Source organism: Chroicocephalus ridibundus, chromosome 3 (genome assembly GCF_963924245.1).
Source record: "Chroicocephalus ridibundus chromosome 3, bChrRid1.1, whole genome shotgun sequence".
Taxonomy (NCBI): Eukaryota; Metazoa; Chordata; class Aves; order Charadriiformes; family Laridae; genus Chroicocephalus; species Chroicocephalus ridibundus.
Window position 1 is genome coordinate 122132025 of NC_086286.1, and position 19797 is coordinate 122151821.

General features: G+C 39.9%; 1 protein-coding gene across 2 annotated transcripts in view; it reads left to right on the plus strand.

Moving 5' to 3' along the window:
* The window catches only part of PTCHD4 (patched domain containing 4), a 100354-nt gene extending 81979 nt beyond the window's left edge, over positions 1 to 18375 (plus strand). For both annotated transcript variants that reach the window (XM_063330600.1, XM_063330601.1), the window contains exon 3: positions 6934 to 18375. In XM_063330600.1, the coding sequence (XP_063186670.1) occupies positions 6934 to 8567 (1634 nt within the window). In that variant the 3' untranslated portion in view covers positions 8568 to 18375. The remainder of the gene's footprint in view (positions 1 to 6933) is intronic.
* Positions 18376 to 19797: the final 1422 nt, after the last annotated feature.

Below are 19797 nucleotides of genomic sequence, written 5' to 3' on the forward strand. Positions count from 1 at the left end.
TCCCGTATATACATGGCAAGATTGCAGGTGTGGCTGTTCATGAAAACGGAATATACTTGGGTTTCTTAGTGCAGTAATGTTGAGTAAAGCTGTGCTGTGGCACAAATTTCTAAGGCTTCTTTTTTTTTTTTTCATTAAAAGCTTTGTGATTTCTTTTGCTGTGATTAAAAGCCCCATTAGAGTATCCATTCCAGTTTTGGTTTGAAATCTGTCATCGACAACAAGGATATCGCCACATTGACTGCTATCACCTATAGCAGTCAATCCTCTTCTTTATGTCTTGATCCAAAGTAGTACAGACTCATGCTGGTCTTCCTTCCTAGAAAGTTTACAAAAGCTGGCATTACCCAGCCCCTCCTTCCAGTGGTGCCTAGTGACTTCAGACTGAGGTCTCAAGGGGCATTATGTTGAACGATAAATGCAGATCAAATTCCTACCCCAAGAAGTTGATGGGTTGTGGCAGAAGCAGCAGTAAATTCTGAGCAGGCATGCTTTGTCTAAGACCACACAGAAGGCAGACTGGTTTTTATACTTAGGTAGTCCTAAGTGTCTTAAATCAAAGTTAGGTATGATGGTACAAAAGCAAGAGACCTCAGGAATCTGCATAGAACACACTTCACAGCACTAGGTCACAATGTACCTAGCACCTCCATTAACATTTGTTAATCTAACCTTTAGACTTGCAGTGAAGAAGACTTTATGACCCCTTAGACAGTGTGTTCCAGTGTTTAATGAACCTTAGAGGAAGAAAGCTTTTTTTTTTTTTCTGATATCTTACCTAAATGTTTTTTTTCTGCAAATGAAACTAGTGATTCCTTGTCCTCCTGCCAGTAGAAAAGAGAAAGAATTGATTGCTCTCCTCTTCATACCTTTTTTCACGTTGAATGTTATTGAGTCCCCATTGGCATTCCAGTCTATAGCGGAAAAAAGGCCAACTCATGCAGCTTTTCTCCGTGCTTTTCATATTTCACAAATAGCCTACTGTTTGCTGATTTTATTTCCCAAATTGTTCACCCTAATTTTTCCAATTTTTTTTTTTTTTTAAATGTGCCTGCCCACAGCAGGGTGACTGTAACTAGGTGATCTTTAAAGACCTTTTCCAACCCAAACCATTCTATGATTCTATGAAAATATCATACCCCATTTCAAAAAAAAGTGCTCCAGGTTATGCCTCCATCATACTAGAATAAGCAAAATTATTGCTTCCAAACTTTTATGTTATTATTGTTGATTCAGCTGTTTACGTGTTGTAGCAGAACATTTTTATTTATTCCCTTTGAAGTTTCCCATGTCCTCTGAAAAATATTTTTACTTCCTCTTCACCTGTTATTCCTTATTATTCATTCCTTTCATTTGATTTCCTAACATAAAGTTCCTTGCATTTATCTTCATTAAATTTCATTTTATTGATTTCTGACCATTTCTCCAAGTTTAAAATCTTATTCTACAGAGGGTTTGAACTCCTCCATCCATATCATTAACAGAAAATATAAAAAAGAATGATGCTCAAGATGGACCTTTGATGCAATCTCACTTAAAATGTCCCTGTGAAAACTGATAGGTCATTGGAAACAACTCTATATGTGCACACTTTCAGTCAGTTGAATACATATTTCCTATGTTTTCCTTGACGATATTCCCTTAATTTCCTTGTCAGAATACTAAGTATGACAGTATTAAAAAACTTGCTAAGTCCAGTAGAAAGATATTAAAAGCCTTACTGAGGTAAATAGCCTGTCTCCTTCTCCTTCTTTCCATTAGGCTAGTTACTTTTCAAAGCAAGAATTTAGATTAACTTGAGATTATTTGGTTTTGATAAATCCGTATCAGCTTTTTCTGATCACCTTCCTATCCACTCTGTGATGGTAAATTGGTTTGCAATTGCTTATTCTATTATCTTTTGAGATAGGAACTAAGCCGGTGGACATTAAGCTCTTTCTCCTTTTTGAAGGCAGATATTATGCTTTTCTCTCCATTCTTCTTGGACCATCCTATCTGCATTCATTCTCTAAGGTGACTGCTAATAGTTCAAATATTCCTTTGGCTTAGCTTTTAATATACTCATTTCTCCAGGCACTTCCAGCGTGAACAAACTTAACTGAATCAAGTAGTCTTTAATCAGTTATTTCAGTCTTCTTGTTTCTGTCCCTATCCTCTTCAAACTCATTTTAAATATATGCTCATAATTAAACTTTTGTTTTGAAATTTGAGGCTGAAAAAGCATTATATATTTCCATATTCTCTGCAGCCTCCTTTATTTGCTCTCCCAACCTCACAACTAATGGACTTAAAATTCCTGTTGTCTCCTTTTTTCTTAAGTAGCCATAGGCCATTGCTTGTCTGGCAAATAAAAAATTGCTGTACTTCATTCATGTCATGTTAGTACTAGAGAAACTTGGCAGTTTTGACCCAGAGCCAAAGACCCTGTGAACCTTCCTAGAACTGCTCAGTGAACTCTACTCCACTGTCAGCGTCGTCAGTGACATTAGCGATGAAGCTGAAGGAACAGAATTTTGCAGAGTGACGGTGGTGTCTGAATCATCAGAAAAGTCAGGAAAATATTGGTTTCAGTCCAATTCAGAAAAAAAAATGGATTTGTACGCTTGGTGGGAAAGGGGAATAGACCTTCTTACCTGGGGAAAACAACAGACAGCCTGACTGTAAAACTTGGTATCAGAGTAATGATGTGGGAAAACCAGTCAGGCAAAGATTTCTTCTTGTGGCAGCAAAGGAATTGCTGGCCTGTATTCCCCAATTCCCACATTTATGTGATAGACCTGAAGTTATCTGTAAAAGGAGGATAAGTAGAGGTTTTACATTTGTGTCATAACAATCACAAGAGAATTAGTGCCAATTTTCATCCTCAAAGATGTTATAACTATCAATATTTTGTCAATTATCAATAATTAAGATTGTTGTTCTGTTGTTCTATTGTTCTATTAGAAATTGTCTAATTGTCTAATCTATTTTTTTCTATTAGAAAAAAGTCTAGCGTTTACTTACGGCATTTTACTTTTAAATACTAACACAAGTTAGTGCATACACATTAATGTATACTCTCGGGTAGTCTTTACATATGTTATAGGTTTCACAATAAAAACCTCTTCTATTAGTCTTTACGTACCTACTGTAAGATTAAATGCATCAAGGTCCTCATCACTGAGAATGTGATACATCAAAATTTATAAACTAGAAACAATAAAAAGATAGCAAAGATGCAGTTGTGAACATAACCTTGCAGGTGGGCAGATAAGTGAGATTTTAGGATAAACAGAGAAAAGTCAATATTACTGTAAATTTTTAATAGAGCTGCTAGAACATTGCTTCACCCAAGGCTTCTTTGGAAAGTGACAATCCGTCATAACCTAAACCTTTTCTGCAAAAGGACTTCTTCTGACAAATTTCCAATTTTGAAAACATTACAATGATCCACACTGTTTAAACATTTTCAAAATCTTGTATTATTTTTTTATTTTGCCAATAATTTTTATCTCTGATTCCTAACAAGAGCCTTCCACAGTTATTCTCTCTGTACATTTGCATGTATAACGAGAGCCTGCAAATTATGGGCCCATTTCAGTCACATCTAGGTGAGGGATAGAGATCTCGGGGACTACTGCAACCCTAGAAGCTTTGTGAAAACTGATGCCTAGAAAGAGGAAAAAAATCCCAGATCAGTACCTCCTCTCAAGGAGTCAAAAGGAGAACTCAGGTATTTTATACTTTATTGGTAACATCCAGATGGCAAAATAGCACACGCATCTTGGAGAGCCAGCAAAGGAGGACACAGGTAGCTGTGGACATGTGGTCAAGGAGAGGTGTCAGAAGGGTCAGGGATGCTGACACTATTCAGATGGGATATCCCAGGAACAAAGGACACATTCATGGAACAGATTTCATTAAAGATGCTGCTCAAAGTCAAACAGGTTTACATTTTACTTTGTTCAGCCAGAAATTTATACTGGCTGAGAGTTTGAAACAAACAAAAGCAAGTCCTTCCTTCATTCAGCAAGTAATGAAGTTATAAAGCTCCTGGTAGCAGGAGGCTGGGGTGGCCAAAAGTATAAGTGCATTTAGAAGTGGATTAGACAGACGAATAGAGGTCCCTCAATGCCTCCAAACACGATGCTGCAAATGCAGCCTCTGGTTTTGGCAGGAGTTTTGGCTGAACGCAAAAATCTCAAAGGTTGAAAAGGAAAAGAATTTCTCCCATTTCCAAGATCCTTTCCTTGAAAATCTATCCCTGCACTTTGGCAGGTCATCTAGGTAGAGGTAGAGCAATCCTTGGTTAGAGCCAATGTGTGTACCCTCATGTTGTTAAAGGCAGAAGAGAGAGGAGTTATGGAGGAAAGAGGTTCTCAAAGTCTCAGCTAGACCCCAAATGAGTGTTCCCAATGTGAAGTCTGTAGACCAAGGATTCCCTTTGTCTCAGATCACAGCAGGGTCCCCGGGAGAGTAGGGAGAAGAGAGGAAACTGAGGCAGAAGACAGCACCTCTGCTCAGTGTGATGACTCTGCCCTCAGTGGAAGAGTCTTGATGGAAAGGGAGATGGGGGGAATGACACAAGCAATAGGAGGAGAAATCCTGTGCTACTGCTCATCCCCTCAGCCTTCCTCGTAAGAGAAGAAAACAAAAAGAGAGAGAGAGAGAAAGAGGAGGGCTGCCCAAATCTGGAAGAGAAGGGGCAAGAACGAGATCAGGAGCTGGTTCATAAAGAGAGGTGTTATGGCTTTATGGGATATGAACAAGTTTTAAGTGGTAAAATCATACATTAAAGGGACCTTTGTCAGAAACATCTGGAAAAGAACCATCCAGAATCGACCGGTAGCTGGGGAGGGGTTGAGCACAGAAATCTGAGGAAGATCATTGTGCTTTACTGTCCCCAAAAGAGGATGAAACACAGCTCTTATACCATTAAATTAAACCATGCCAGGACGTGGGCACTGGAAGCAGTGACCAGCCAGCCTGGCCCTCACCCTGCAGTGTACTTACACGCTTGCTTTAAGCCTAGTATAAAACTGCAGCGAAGTCGTCGGATTTTGCAGCTTTACTCAGCCCAAGGAGCTGATTTTTCCTGCTTGCTGGTCCAAAAGTGACAGCGCACAAGACAGCTGTGCCTTGAGAATTCGGCAGACTCACCCTAAACTTACCAGGGAATTCAAGGTCCCTCCTGAACCACGACGGTGATTCATAAAAGAGCAGCATTTCCACACAGGCTTTTTGCTAACTGCAAGGATTCTGTAATACTGTATGTTTATCTTTCACTGGGGACACTGATTTGCAGTAAAACAGGTAACATTCGCAGAACCTGACACTTTATGGTGTAATTTTCCCTGTCTGGAATGGCTGTCAGGAGTCTGCTTTGGGCGACATAAGCTGCTGTATGAATCCAAACAATTTAAATCAAAAAAACAAACTCCACGGACTTTTTGTTCACTATCACACACTTCATTATTTGAAAATCTCCCGTTGTCATATTTCTGGTTGCGTTACAAGAAAATTACCATTTTGCATGCTTTGTTGCATGCAATTCTTCTACTGCAGAGAGTGAAGGCACACGATCCACAGTCTGCTTCTACTCCTTTCTCTGCTCAGCAGTGTGTTTCCTGACGTTGTCCAGGATTTTGTCAGGGAACTTTTCACCTTCTCATCAAAACCCAAATATCTGTTCTTATTTTTTGACCAAAATTTTTATTTGAAAGGCAAACGCCTTTGGCTGTGTTTTTTAACGTTAGTTTTTCAACGTTAGTTTTTCTATTTTCCCCCAAATTTAAATTCTTTAATGGGAATTAAAAGAATATGTGTGTGTGTGTATATATTTTTTTTTCAACATATGTTATATGAATATGCATAAAAAATTAATACCTCTTACTAGTTAAAACTTTTCCAGTAAGTTTACCTTCAACTTTACCATTCTATCCCAAAGCTTAGTGTCTGTAGACTTTCTGGACTGTGACGGTGGTGAGTAAAATGGAAGTTAAGTTGGTATTAAGATTTAATTTATTAAAAAAATCATACCCCTAAAATACTTCTCAGGATGGAATACAAAGTAAGAACCTGCCATGTTGCAATAATCACATCTGGCTGTTTTCTGAGTGTCCTCTCATGTGAGCGAAGGTAATTCCTGCTCCCCCAGAGGAGCTCTGGGTAGCTGAGAGAGAAAGAGAGAAAGAGGGAGACATAATTATGAAAAAAACCCAGACATTTTCTAGACAATTAATATGAACCAAAGATTTATCCAGTACTGTACTTTCTATCTTTACCACCAGCAAGTCAACTTTCATGTAGTGTGGAAACTTGTGTACTACCACTGAGAAGTTCCAGTTTCACTCAGTAGGTAGAGCAGCATCATACAAATTATTCTGGTTATTTGTACTTAATGGCATATTTTTTTCTTTGTCCATCATGAAGAACCAAGGTGTCCCTTTCTTGGTCACTCCTCTTTATTTCCCAAATAATGCCTTTAATTTATGCTGTCTGGAAGAAAGGGGTGTTATTTGCATTTGTAAGTGTTTCAGACTGAATCCCTTAAACCTTGAAAGATGAAGTAGGATGACAGAAAGAATTTCAAGAATGAACCCCAGACTTGAACAAAACTTAATGTTCTCCTTTGTCCTATATAAGCAGCCTATTGGGGAACTAATTCAATGCCCGTCAAAATCAATAAGTGTCTTTTAAAGGGTATTTCATAATTTCATTTCTGAGCATGGAAAGTCTCAGAATATCAGGCTGTTAATTTAAGCACCCGCATATGAATTCTGGTATCTAGTTTTCAACAGGCACTTCACAAATTTCCACTTGTTTAACTGGTAACAAAATCATAATGAAGCTTAGCTGAACAAATTTTTTTGTCTGCTGAAGGATGGAAAACCTGGAGGATGATGGGACCCCGTTTATATATGGACATGTATGTACTTTGTTTTCTCATTTCAGGTCATGGAACCAAAGGAGTGTTTGAACTTCTTTCAGGATGGCGTCGAACCAGAGAGAATCTGCCATTTAAGGACAGAGTAGCAGATGCCTACTCAGATGTCATGGTCTCCTACACAATGACAAGCTCCTTGTATTTCATAGCCTTCGGCATGGGTGCAAGTCCTTTCACCAACATTGAAGCTGTAAAAGTCTTTTGCCAGAACATGTGTGTCTCCATCCTGTTGAACTACTTCTATATCTTCTCCTTCTTTGGCTCCTGCCTGGTCTTCGCTGGCCAGTTGGAGCAGAATCGTTATCACAGCATCTTCTGCTGTAAAATTCCTTCAGCAGAATACCTGGACCGGAAACCTGTGTGGTTCCAGACTGTGATGAACGATGGCCATCAGCATACTTCTCATCACGAGACCAACCCGTACCAGCATCACTTTATCCAGCACTTCCTCCGAGAGCATTACAATGAGTGGATTACCAACATCTATGTCAAGCCATTTGTGGTGATACTGTATCTCATCTATGCCTCTTTCTCCTTTATGGGGTGCTTACAGATCAATGACGGAGCCAACATTATCAACCTTCTTGCCAGTGAGTCTCCGAGCGTCTCCTATGCCCTCATACAGCAAAAGTATTTCAGCAACTACAGCCCAGTGATAGGTTTCTACATTTACGAACCTCTGGAGTACTGGAATGGCACTGTGCAAGAAGACCTAAAAACACTAAGCCAGGGGTTCAATACAGTGTCCTGGATTGAACAGTATTACCAGTACCTTCGTGTGAGTAACATCAGCGCAACGAACAAAAGTGACTTTATCAGCATCCTCCAGAGCTCCTTTTTAAAAAAGCCAGAATTCCAGCACTTCAAAAATGACATCATTTTCTCCAAAGCTGGAGATGAGAACAACATAATTGCTTCTCGTTTGTACCTGGTGGCCAGGACTAGTGAAAACACACAGAGGGAGGCGGTAGAATTGTTGGAGAAGCTGAGGCCGCTCTCTCTTATACAGAGCATCAAGTTCATTGTGTTCAATCCTACCTTTGTTTTCATGGACCACTATGGTTTATCAGTAACTATGCCTGTCCTGATTTCTGGTTTTGGCATCCTTCTGGTGTTGATACTGACCTTCTTCCTGGTTATCCATCCTCTGGGAAATTTCTGGTTAATTCTCAGTGTCACCTCGATAGAGCTGGGTGTCCTTGGCTTGATGACCTTATGGAATGTAGACATGGATTGCATTTCTATACTGTGCCTTATCTACACTTTGAATTTTGCCATAGATCACTGTGCACCCCTGCTTTATACATTTGTACTAGCTACTGAGCACACCCGAACTCAGTGTATAAAGAACTCCCTCCAAGAGCATGGGACAGCCATTTTGCAGAACGTTTCTTCTTTTCTTATTGGGTTGGTCCCCCTTCTCTTTGTGCCTTCAAACTTGACCTTCACACTGTTCAAATGCTTGCTGCTTGCCGGCAGTTGCACACTTCTGCACTGTTTTGTTATTTTGCCCGTCTTTCTAACCTTTTTCCCACCTTCCAAAAAGCACCACAAGAAAAAGAAACGGGCCAAAAGGAAGGAACGAGAAGAGATCGAATGCATAGAGATTCAGGAGAATCCTGATCATGTTACAGCAGTCTGAAAGGCTTAGAAAAAAATAATAGCATATTCTCTTTTTAAAAAAGCGTTGCACAGAGATGCAGGGAAAATAGAGCAAAGATCTCAGCTGCTTGTGCTGGCCAGGTCTGACAAGGCAAAGGAAGATCAAGAAGGGGTACTCATGACACATCAAGGTGCAAACTTTTTTTAACAAAAATAATGAAAGTAAAAATAATCTCAGATGTTTCCTTTGAATTCTCATTCTCCACTAGGGAAGAGTCTGTTGGCCGTTAAGTGTTCCTGAATCTCAAACTGTAGCTCTAATGGGAATTGCTCAATCTGTTGAATGTAGGGCTGAGGCAAAGGTGAAAAAAAGAGATACCATTAAGTAACCAGTAGGGAAAAAGGCACATTTGTTTGATAATATTGTCCATGGAAAAATAAAAAAAACCAACAACATCTCAAATGAGAAAAGGGAACAAGACCAAGAGAGGCAAAAAAAAGTCATGGGTTTTTTTTCTTATTTTCTTGAGCAAGTTGGTTGTGATGAAACCTATGCACTTGGGAAGTAGAAGTTTAAAACAATCTAAGCCAAAGTACTTCCCAATTCTAGTACACCATGCATATCTGTAACACCACAGTTAGAGTGTTACTGTGAATATGGATGGCAAAGCTATACTGCTAAAGGACAGAGGTACTGTTTACATAGGAGAAGAAATAATCATAGCCATTTGGAAATTTAACGTTTAGTTTCTTTGAATATGACACGTGACCTTTATCCCAAGAGGCCACAGCTGGTAGTAAATACCATACATACATTTTGGTATTTCTGAATTTTGAAACTCCCCTTGAACTAACTGATCTCATGAAACTAACCCAGGCCATTACCACTGCAGCAGTATTTGCAGTTCCTGCAGTGTAACACTTTTGAATTCTAATTTCTCAGTGTTGACATTAAATGCTGAATATTAATCAAGCAGGCGCTTTAAACGTGATGATGGATTGCATATCACAGGCATAATGTGACTGTGTAACAGCTGAGTCAGCTCTGGAGCACCCGCACAGTGTTACCATTAGATATTTGGTCCAATGGACGAAGGGATATGTTTGCTGGTCCCTGCAATATGCTGCAGGAAGTGGGATTTTCCCCTTCTTTAAGCAAAACATCAGTCAAATACTGGCCACACACACACAAAAAAAAGACCTTGTTAAGGTTTGTACGGGGATGAATCAATCCCCAGCTGTAAAAAGACAGATCAGTCCCCTGTGGGAAGGGGAGGGGAGGGCGAAATGTCTTTATTATTGTTACTCCTAAATATTTGAGCGTTGATCGTCTGCAACATGAAGCTTTGTTATGGCAGTTGAAATTTCACAGAAGAGTGCAGTAAATCCGCAGTTACTATGTGACACTAGAAATCGTACTGTAAAGAACTATGAATGACTTTCTCTGCTTTGTAAACTATACAGCTTAGTAGCCCAAGAGAAGGGATGAAAAGAGATCTAGCCATTTCAGTTTGCTCTTGGCCCAGTTCTGCGCTGGAGCTTGCCATGTCCATCTCCCCTTTCAGTATTTTAAAAGGGCTTGCTTTCAACTCTCTGGAATAAGGTAAAGCATCACTTACATGAGCAATGTCTTCCTGAATATATAGTATCCATGAGGACACTATGTAAAGTTATCACTATATGGAGTGTTTATGTCTACTTTGTATTACTTGTGGTTATCTTTAAAAGATGTCTGGAAGCTGTTTGCCTTCCAAAATGTGTATACATGTCTATTTGTGGCTGGTTAACTCAGTCTCAAACCTGCAGAGTTTGCTAATGAGGGTGTGTACATATGTTTTACTAAAAAGCTCTCTGCAAGAAGTTGATTCTTTGTTATGTGACATGTCTCACCTCTTCCTACTGTTTATTGGTTAGGGAGAGCCAGAGAAAATTCACCCGCAGCACAAAAAGCCATTTGAACGCCAGTTCTAATATTCATTAGCTGCTTCTGTTCCCAAGGAATGCAGTTTCGCCTCTTCTCTATGCTTTGTGTACTTTGCCATTACCATTTGCCAAAAATGACCTCTGTGTTTTAGGAGTGGTCAAAGCTCTTGATTGTTCAAGGGACCTTTTGTGTGCAAGGGGTTTTAGAGAAAGATAAGCTTTCTAGATAGGCAAAGCTTCCAAAGTCTGAACCCAGATCTAAACTTCAGGTGTAGCTAGATCAAGATTACTGGTTTGATCCAAGATATTCAAGGGCCAGCTGCAAAACTTGAGATTGAAATAGTTTAGTAAGATTTAGAAGGAAGGGGTGTTTGAATGTTGGGTTATGGCTCAGATGTATCTCTACTTGGGAAGTATTTATTGACCTTGATCTGCATCTTCAAGACATTGTGCAATATCCTTCCTTTTTAGAACAGTTGGTTATGAATGTCAAGTTTTCCATACCTCTTCTTACATTTCTTCCACTGTGTATACAAAACTGGGATTGTTGCAGCACAATGGTAACCTTTGGGTATAACTTCTGGAGGTCTCCATTTTCATACCCGCTCTGCGTATCACAGGGGAAGTTGCTGGTCTTCTCTTGTACTGCCCAGATGTGTCCCAGGGATCTGTGTCATGCATTGTGTTGAAGAAAGTAGCGTTCTCAAAAGCCATCAAAACCAGGATTCATCTCATCTAACTTTGGACATTGACAATGTAGATATTTATATCTGAGCTCCCTTTATGGCCATAGGAGAGGGACAGACATTTCTGACCCATTTTACAGCTGTGCATTAGGAGTAAATGAATCACACCTTAAAAAATGTATATTTCTGTCCATTGATGATAAAGGAAGCTCAGCATGCTTAGTTCAGAAACAGACATTGACAATGCAGACTCATCCAGATTTGGTGAGATTAACCCCACTTAAAATGACCAAGTACCAAGTGAAAGAGAAAAGAAGAAAACCTTAGAAACTTGCCTCCCAAGCATCTATTTTAGGGATAAATCCCAGGAGTAACTCAGCTCAAATTTTATGTTTGGCTTATGAGGCTTTTATGCAGAACATAGTGTTTAAAAATTACCACTGGAATTCCCCTAGCAGAGAACGGTGATCTAAGAAATCAGAATATGTCAATATTGAAGGTAGGCTCACACAAATGAGATAGAGTTTGATGAGACATCAAACCAGCTTCTCTCTCAATATCATGCATGCGCAGTAGCACTTGTATATACCAGACACAAGCTATATAGACTACACTCTGGGACTAGAAGTTTTTTATTTCTATGCCAATGCAGGAGTGGAGCAGAAAACAAACCACACCTTCCATGGATGTCATTTGATTGTTTTATTTATCAACCGTTTTCCAGATCTACCAGGAAAGGCCATTGCAGCTATTAACTCCTGCAGATATATCAGTCTCTATGGACCAAGGAAAACTTTCATCTCAAGCTTAAAAAAAAAAAGATTATTTTCTTCTATAATTCATTTCACACTGGAATCATTTGGGGATGGTGAAATCATAATTTTTAATTCCTTCTCCTTTTGTAGCTTTTTTTGCTTTCAGTCCTTTTCAATAAATTCTACCCTTTTCTGCAGCACCTCTTCAGCTCAACTGGAGCTATATGAGTACCTGTGAAGAGAGGACATAGCCCATGCAAAGCAATCTGGCACTCCGATACATGCTGCGTATTGGATCTTCGTTATACACCTTTTTTTAGTTACCATAAGTCCCCTGGGATATTGTGCATATTCCTTCGATGTGTGGGTTTATATATGGTCTACATAAGCTGCCAAGAACCCTGTGTGCATTTTCCTACTTGGTTTGGTTTCATTCCCTCAAAGTATATTAGTTTGAATTCATTGCTGAGATAACTCTGTTGAAGTCAACAGATTCATTGCCATGATATACCTGGCTTTGCATGCTTTCTATCTGGTAAGAAGTGAAATCATGACAAATGAACCTCTTACATTGTTGATATGCTTGTTGAACAATGTATCTGTCTATAATCTATAGCCATTGTTGCATGCTGCATTTGGGAGGCTACAGTGAAGGTATATTTTCTTTCTGTAGTTTTTTCTTTACGCTTTCCCATGCGGGCTATTTTAACCTTAATTGATCTATTGCTCTGTCTTTTTTATTAGAATTAAGTCTTCATCTCTGTAGTCCAGTACTTGATGTTTCATAAATTTATTGCTTAACAAAGCAACGTACTTTTTATGGCCAAGATAGGTATGGATGCATGGCACCTTGCATGTATAATTTAAATAAGTTGTCTTCAGGGTTATCATTCTCAACCTTTTACTTCAAAAAAATCCTATTTAGGATGTAACCTGTCACCTGCTAATATCTATTCGAGTTCACCTGAACAACTCTAGTTTTGAAATTTTCTGCAGTGGGAAGGAAAAGAACCAGGGGGAAGGAAAAAATAGGAAGGAAAGCAGTTGTGTAATCAGTGTTCTTTTTTTTCCCAAAGGGTCTTTCTGCTCTACTCTTAATTAAGTCATGCTGAGTAGTGACTCTAGCATAATTAAGATTTATTTCAATGGAGTTATTCCATATTTCACTATGACAAGAGCTTGGCTTATTGTCTTTATGCAAGTACCATACTAAGTCTCTTTGATTAATTTTTCTGTAATTATAAACTTTAATAAGTTCTTTTTCATTGCAACACTAGGTTTTTGAGTACCTCAAGCTCTCATTTGTTGTCCTAGGAAACACTGAAAGGAAGCAAAGTTAGGCAGTTAGTGAACAAGAGACATGCTGTAGTGTTGGGGAAAAGAGACACTTCACAGAGAGGCAGCAGATACTCAACAAGGCTCTAAATAAAAAATGATGTTAAGGCTATCTCAGAAGATGAAGGTGAAGTGGAAACCAAGTGAAACATGTTGTGCGGAGGGTAGTGCAATCAAATTATAGACTTTGATTCTTCTTCCATACCATCTTACATGAGCAAGAAGGAATTTGAACAGGGAAGGAATCTGATTACGGAAAGAAGCTCATCCATCACCTAAAATGCTTCTTTTCACCATAGTCTTGCATAAAGCAATGTCACAGACCAAGCGAGTGCAGATTGCCCCATCTCAGCCTGTTCCTTTTGGTGACCTGTTTTCCACGTACAGCCGGGAAAGGATCCCATCCTGGGTTTCACACACCCTTGGGAAGGAGATGCAGAGCTGCTTCCTTACCTGACAAAGCTGTGAATGAGAGACGGAAGGTGCATACCACGCTGCAAGCTCGGGAGTTGCACCCCCCTGTTGTTTGCTCTCTGCCGGCTATACGAGCAGAGGCAGCACCACAATCTCCTGGAGATACACAGAGGTACCTACCTGGCACTGAGTGCCGACATTCAAAATTTCCCAAGGAGTAATCTGGAATTGGTGATCACAGCAGCTCACAGGCATACCTGTGACCAAGAAGATTTTGGGGGATTTTTTAGAGCTGTTCTTTGAGAGATCCCCATTTCTCACTACAGAGCCCCACACATCAACTCACCTGCCTGCAGCTGGAGAAGTGCAACTGCTTATTCTATCACATCAGTCAGGTAGAAAAAGTTTTCTGGAATATCTTCCATTTAAACCTCAAGACTTTCTTTTCCCTGAGTTTTCTGCCTCCTTCATGGCTTAAAAGTGAAGGAACCAATGTGAAACTTAGGTGCCCATCCTACCCCCAGAGGTATGAATAGTCATTGCTTAGTCACAAATTTGATGCGAGTTGTGGCTTTTCAGGCCAAACATAGGGATCTGGCCTTCTTGCCAGACAGACAATCAAAATCTTGATGAAAACAAGTAGGCATGAAGCAGTTCTGAACTTCATCTTTCCTTGCTTGCTTTATTTCCTCTCTGACGTACCAATGTGCCCACAACACTATTCTCATTTTCTTCCTGCTTCCTCATTAAAGAAAATAAAGTTTCTCTTTCCCACTCCCTGAAGCTATCTTTCCTTTGCAGCTCAACTTATTTTGTACTTTAATCTTCTGTGTGTGCTCTCAACCTTTTCAGAATTTTCCTATTTATTTTTGAAAACTCTGAGAGCATAACCCTGTTGAAATAAATGGAAGATGCTTGGATGCACCAAAGCACAGACTTTGGTACAGAACTAGCTAATTTATAGCAGCACACAAATAGCTAAAAACTTTCTTCAGACAGAAAAGTGTCTGTAAGAAAACTCAGAAAAATAATTAAGCCTAAATTTCCATTTTTCTGCACTTTTTATCTCATAAACTTCTACTCTCTAGTTCTTTTTACTGTAGGCATTCCTTTTTTTCAGAACACTTTTATCACAGAAATGCCTAGTTTTTCACTGCTTTTCTGTCTAAGAAACAAAAATAAACGTGTATTTCCTCATGCCCTCAAAAAGAAAATATTGCCCCTGCTTGGAATATTTTGTGCCAAGTTTCTGTTCAGAGTACATTTTCCAGGCTGAATTATACAAGCGTCTGGAAACAAGTATTCAACTGGAAATGCTGATGCAGCCTTAACTAGAGAAAAATTAATGGTACCTCAACAGTGTCCTGCTTAACTTCAACCCAACTGCTGGATACTCCAGGCAGTATTTCTAGCACAGATTGATAATGGTCTCCCCATTACTTGCAACACCACTATTTTGGCAATATCAGGTGTATAGTTCTCCTGAGCACACATCGCAGTCTACCCTTATGTAATAAAATCATGAAGAGTTTAGCACAACTTTTTCTGCAGAAGGACTTCTCCCGGGGTAAGGCCATGTGGCGTCCCCCTACTGTAAAACTGCTTCTCAGTTTCCCAGCTGTATGCTGGATGTTCCACTGAGTTCCTCTGTAACAAAAAGCATCATTTTTCTTTCAATGAGCCACTTGAGAATAGGACATGAAATATTTTAGATTCAGTCATGGATAGAATTTTTTTACATGGGAATTTGAATAGGAATGTCAACTGAGTAGAGAGTAGAAGTCTCCATGAATAGAGAAATCTTGGTCCTAACCATTTTTTTTTCTCTTTCTCTTGCAATTCTGGCATGATACTTCTTTGTTCTTATTTCCTTTCATCAATAAGAATGAACTTTTTTCACACTTATCACACCGAAGATAATTCCTGACCTACAAAAAATATCCTGTCTGCCAGAAGCAGACTTTCTCTTGGAGAAAACCCCACTGGTTTCAACCCCACAACAAAGGAGACACTGCGTCACCTGGCAGAGCAGAAGCGTTAGCGTGTACCTATTCAGGCATAGGCCCTCATTCCCAACATCTAGACCCAAACACTAAATATGCAGGATTTGTGGGATGTGTGATTTTGCCTCTGCAGAAAAAGAAAAGGTAGTTGCAAAATTGCACCATGAGGTGGAAAAGCATAGAGTGACCAAGGTGCCAGCCTAGCTGCAGTTACTGTACCTGTGTGAGAACTTCAGAGAGGGCTCATCTAGCTGTGAAAGTCTACAACAGTGACAGCACCTGGCCTGAACAAGAACTTGTTCTCTTCTCACTACCTCAGCGTATAAAAACAAACTGCTACTCAACAGCACCGTGAAACCTGGTCTAAGTCCTGGGCATGATGAAGCCAGTTGAAGCACAGAACTTCAGGTGCAACCTCTTACGGCTGAGGCAGTTACATTCAGAGGTGATTCCAGGTTATGGCATCACATAGGTGCTGATATTTAAGCTTCAAAGCTATTAAATACCTAAGGAAGTCCCTGGCACAGTTTTGGTCCAGAAAACCAGCTCTCTCCCCAGCAATTCCTAGGCATGACCCAGGAACCGTTCCCACCAGACAGCTCGTTTACGGTTTTTACACCACAGGAGAGTTCAATAGTATGGACAGTGACAGACCATGCCAGCCTCCTTCGGGGCCAGAGAGTAACCCCTGACATTGTTTGGTTTACTAGCCAACTTATAACTTTTGACACCAATGCAGCCTATATTCATACTAGTCTTTTGCTTCTGGAGATCTTAATCTGGCAAAGCACTCAAGTAAATGACTTAGTTTAGTTTAATCAAATTGATAAGTCTTGTGGACTGGGACATCTTTAAATTTAAGCATGTGTTTAAGCACTGAACTAAATAAGCATGCACTTATCTCTCTGCTTCAAGTTAAATACGAGCTTTGCAGAAAAAGAGGCCTTAAAAGAAAAGGCCCCTTTGCATAACATACAAAATCCTACAATTATAGCACCAATTTCACAATATGTAGAAAGACTATGCCAAGCACATATATTTTTCAGGGCTTCAATTTCCGCGACGTGAGACATCTCAGGGACATTTTAGTGATTTGTTACAGTCATACAACACTCAGGCAAGAACAAAGCCTTGATGAGCACTTTTCCTGGAAAAATAACAAGAAGATATTTGAATCAGAATGAGGGTACAGTATTTTATGATGTTGAACCTCATTTTTTAAAGAAAAAATGCAACTTTTCATTTAATGTAATTCATTATTTCTTTCAAGCGATACACTGGAGAAGTGCTGCATGTGTCTCTATTATGGATAAGAGAGGAATTGCTTGGTGAAGTTTAACCCAGTTTTGCCAATTAAAAAAAATAACAAAAAAGAAAAATCTGGCTTTGTGCCTGGTATAAAACTTGCCATGGCATCATCTGCTGCCTTTAAATTAAATTAAATGTGAATGGTGACGTGAACGGGGCAGAAGTGGAGAATCACACTATACATGCTCTTGGGCTGCATCTGGTGAGGAACACTTATGTACACCAGGAAAAGAAATCAAGCCCCTGCTCCTGTAAAAACAGATGCAATTACCAAGCTGTAAACATTGTGAATAATCCCATTGGCTTCAGTGGAGCATCAGGATGTATATAAGACATGCCCATAAGTCTTTGACAGTCTGAGGACTGGAATAAGCAGATATTCTAATCTGAAAAGTAGACGGAAGGTCTTAAATCAGACATTTCCTCAACATCCTGAAAAAGTTTCAGAGCAACTGATCTCTGTTCCTTATAAGAACAATACTTTTGTAAAAACTTTGCCCTGAAATATGAGCTCGATAGAAACACGGGCACAATAAGCATTTAAGAGTCTAACGACTGTGTCTTTTCATGACATAAGTCTTCCCCTATGATGTCTGCAGCCAATACCGTACGGAAGCACAGGATCAGATGGAAAGGGACATGTAAAAATGAGATATCAAAGACCTCTCCTCCCAGGCTATAGTCAAAGGAGAGAAATAGGTAGCGCAATTCGACTAGCTCAGATAGCTACTTTAGGATGAGGGCCCTTGCACACACCTGACAGCAGCCACCAGAGCTGGGGAACAGCCAGGATAACTAGTTTATATATGTTTATATGTCTAAAAAAGGGTCAGACTAATCCTGCTGAGGCATCGCTGTTCATTTTAGCTGTAGTGAAAATGTTGAGAAATAATTTTTCAGGTGACGGGCAATAATCAGCTTGACTGTTCACTTTGTTTCTTGGCGGGGGTGGGGGGGTAAAATGGGTCATTAGGGCTCCAGGGTGGCAGCTGGGCGACCGGGGCATTCCAAACAATGCAGTTGAGAGCAGCCGAGGTCACTAAGAAAAGGACTGAATTAAGCAAGTACTGTAGAAAAGATGAAGGTCATTTTTTTCCAACTGTTATTTATGTCCATTTGCACCCCAATTTAATGCAATGCTTGTTCTTTTTTTTTTAGCCCGTAATGGTCAGCTTTTCTATCTCCCTTTAAGTTGCAGAATTTACTTAACCTTTCTTTGTATGAATTTAGCATTAGTTGTTTAATTACTGGAATTTCTCAGGTGTAGGCAACTTTACTATGCTAAGAATAAACACCATAAGTTAATATTGGTTTTCTTCCCTCGTGAAGCTCCCTTGTTGCTGAAAACTGTTAATATTTTTCAAGATTATACCATGACCATATTTGTATAACGGCCTTTTACTGAGCTTGAAATTCTATACCAAATAATTATGTCTTTGAAAGACTGAAATCTTCAATAAAATATATTACTCTTAAATGGTAGAATTTTCCCTTTCTTTAATAGAAAGATATTCAGCATTAATGTGTATTACAGGACCACTTTGTCAAGTGCCTGTTCCCTTACATTTAGTTTTAGAGGAAATGAACAGGGTTTCTTTTAAGAGCAAATGAGGACCTAAGACCTTGGGCAGCACCAGGACCTGGCACCTCCTTCCTCACAAGGGGTGCAGGGCATCTCAGGGCTTGGGAAGAGCAGGCCAGAGCAATTGGCAACCCTGTGCTGGCACGCAGTCCCTCACAGACTATTGGCAGATCATTGACAGCTGCCCTGAGGCTATGCTAAGTGCAACCAAATGTTTAAATATCCCAGAGACAGCTGACTAGATAATGGCCCCTACAGGACATAACCCAGTTCCTTTCTTCACCAATCACTCATGCCAACAGCTCCTTTCTCACCAATTTCTTTCTTGCTTTCACACTCAGGCTTCTCCCTTCTCCTCCACAACCTTGGTAGCTCCCAGCCCCTCTTCCTGCAGCAGCAGAGTTTGAGTTCAAACCCTTCCAGCACGGGGTATGGTTTTCTCTGACCATCTCTGGGAAGCCTGAGGGAACCTGGCCATATCATGCTCAGCACTAGCCAACGGCTGTAAGATCTGTCCATGCCTCTGTGCTATCACTTCTCTTGCTCTTGATGATGGAGATACCAGCATGAGCATCTCTCAGGCCCTTGAGTAAATAGTGAGCTTAGAAGAACAAATTAAATCATGTATTTCACATTCATTCACATTTCCCCCATCAAGTGCAAATGGTAACCTTTGGGACTTGGCTTGAAGTCTCTGGCTGTATCCTGAAGTCCTTGTCCTCAGTACTCTGTCTAGAGGGAACTTACTGGACTAAAATTCTGTCCTTACCCATGGACATGGTTTCCTTTCCAATGAAAGGGAGGAGATGGTGAAGAATCTGAGGACATGACCTTGACGGTCATATTGGAGAGGGCACCTGACCCAGGATCTAGGCCTGTCCATCTTTGTCTGGCTATTTTCCAGAGAGACACTTATTTTCCATTACTAAATCAATCACCATTTCCCCAGCTGAGTTTTCTAGCTAGTAGCCCCAAAAGGCACTGAAAAAAGGGCATTACTAGAAAACTGCCTCTGCCAGTTGTTGCTGAGGAAACTCTCCTTGGTGAAAGGAAAACGGCTAATTGTCATCTCACATGGTCAAGTGGTAACTCTATTGTGTCTTTGAAATGCAAAACATCTCCACTGCCAAACATGGGTAATATTGAGTGCAAAAAACACATGGTAGTAGAATAATACTCAGGATGTTCAGCTGAATTGCAAGAAGCCATGAAATTACTTCAGTTGAAATATTATTTGTCATCAAAATTGAACAGTTCATGTTGC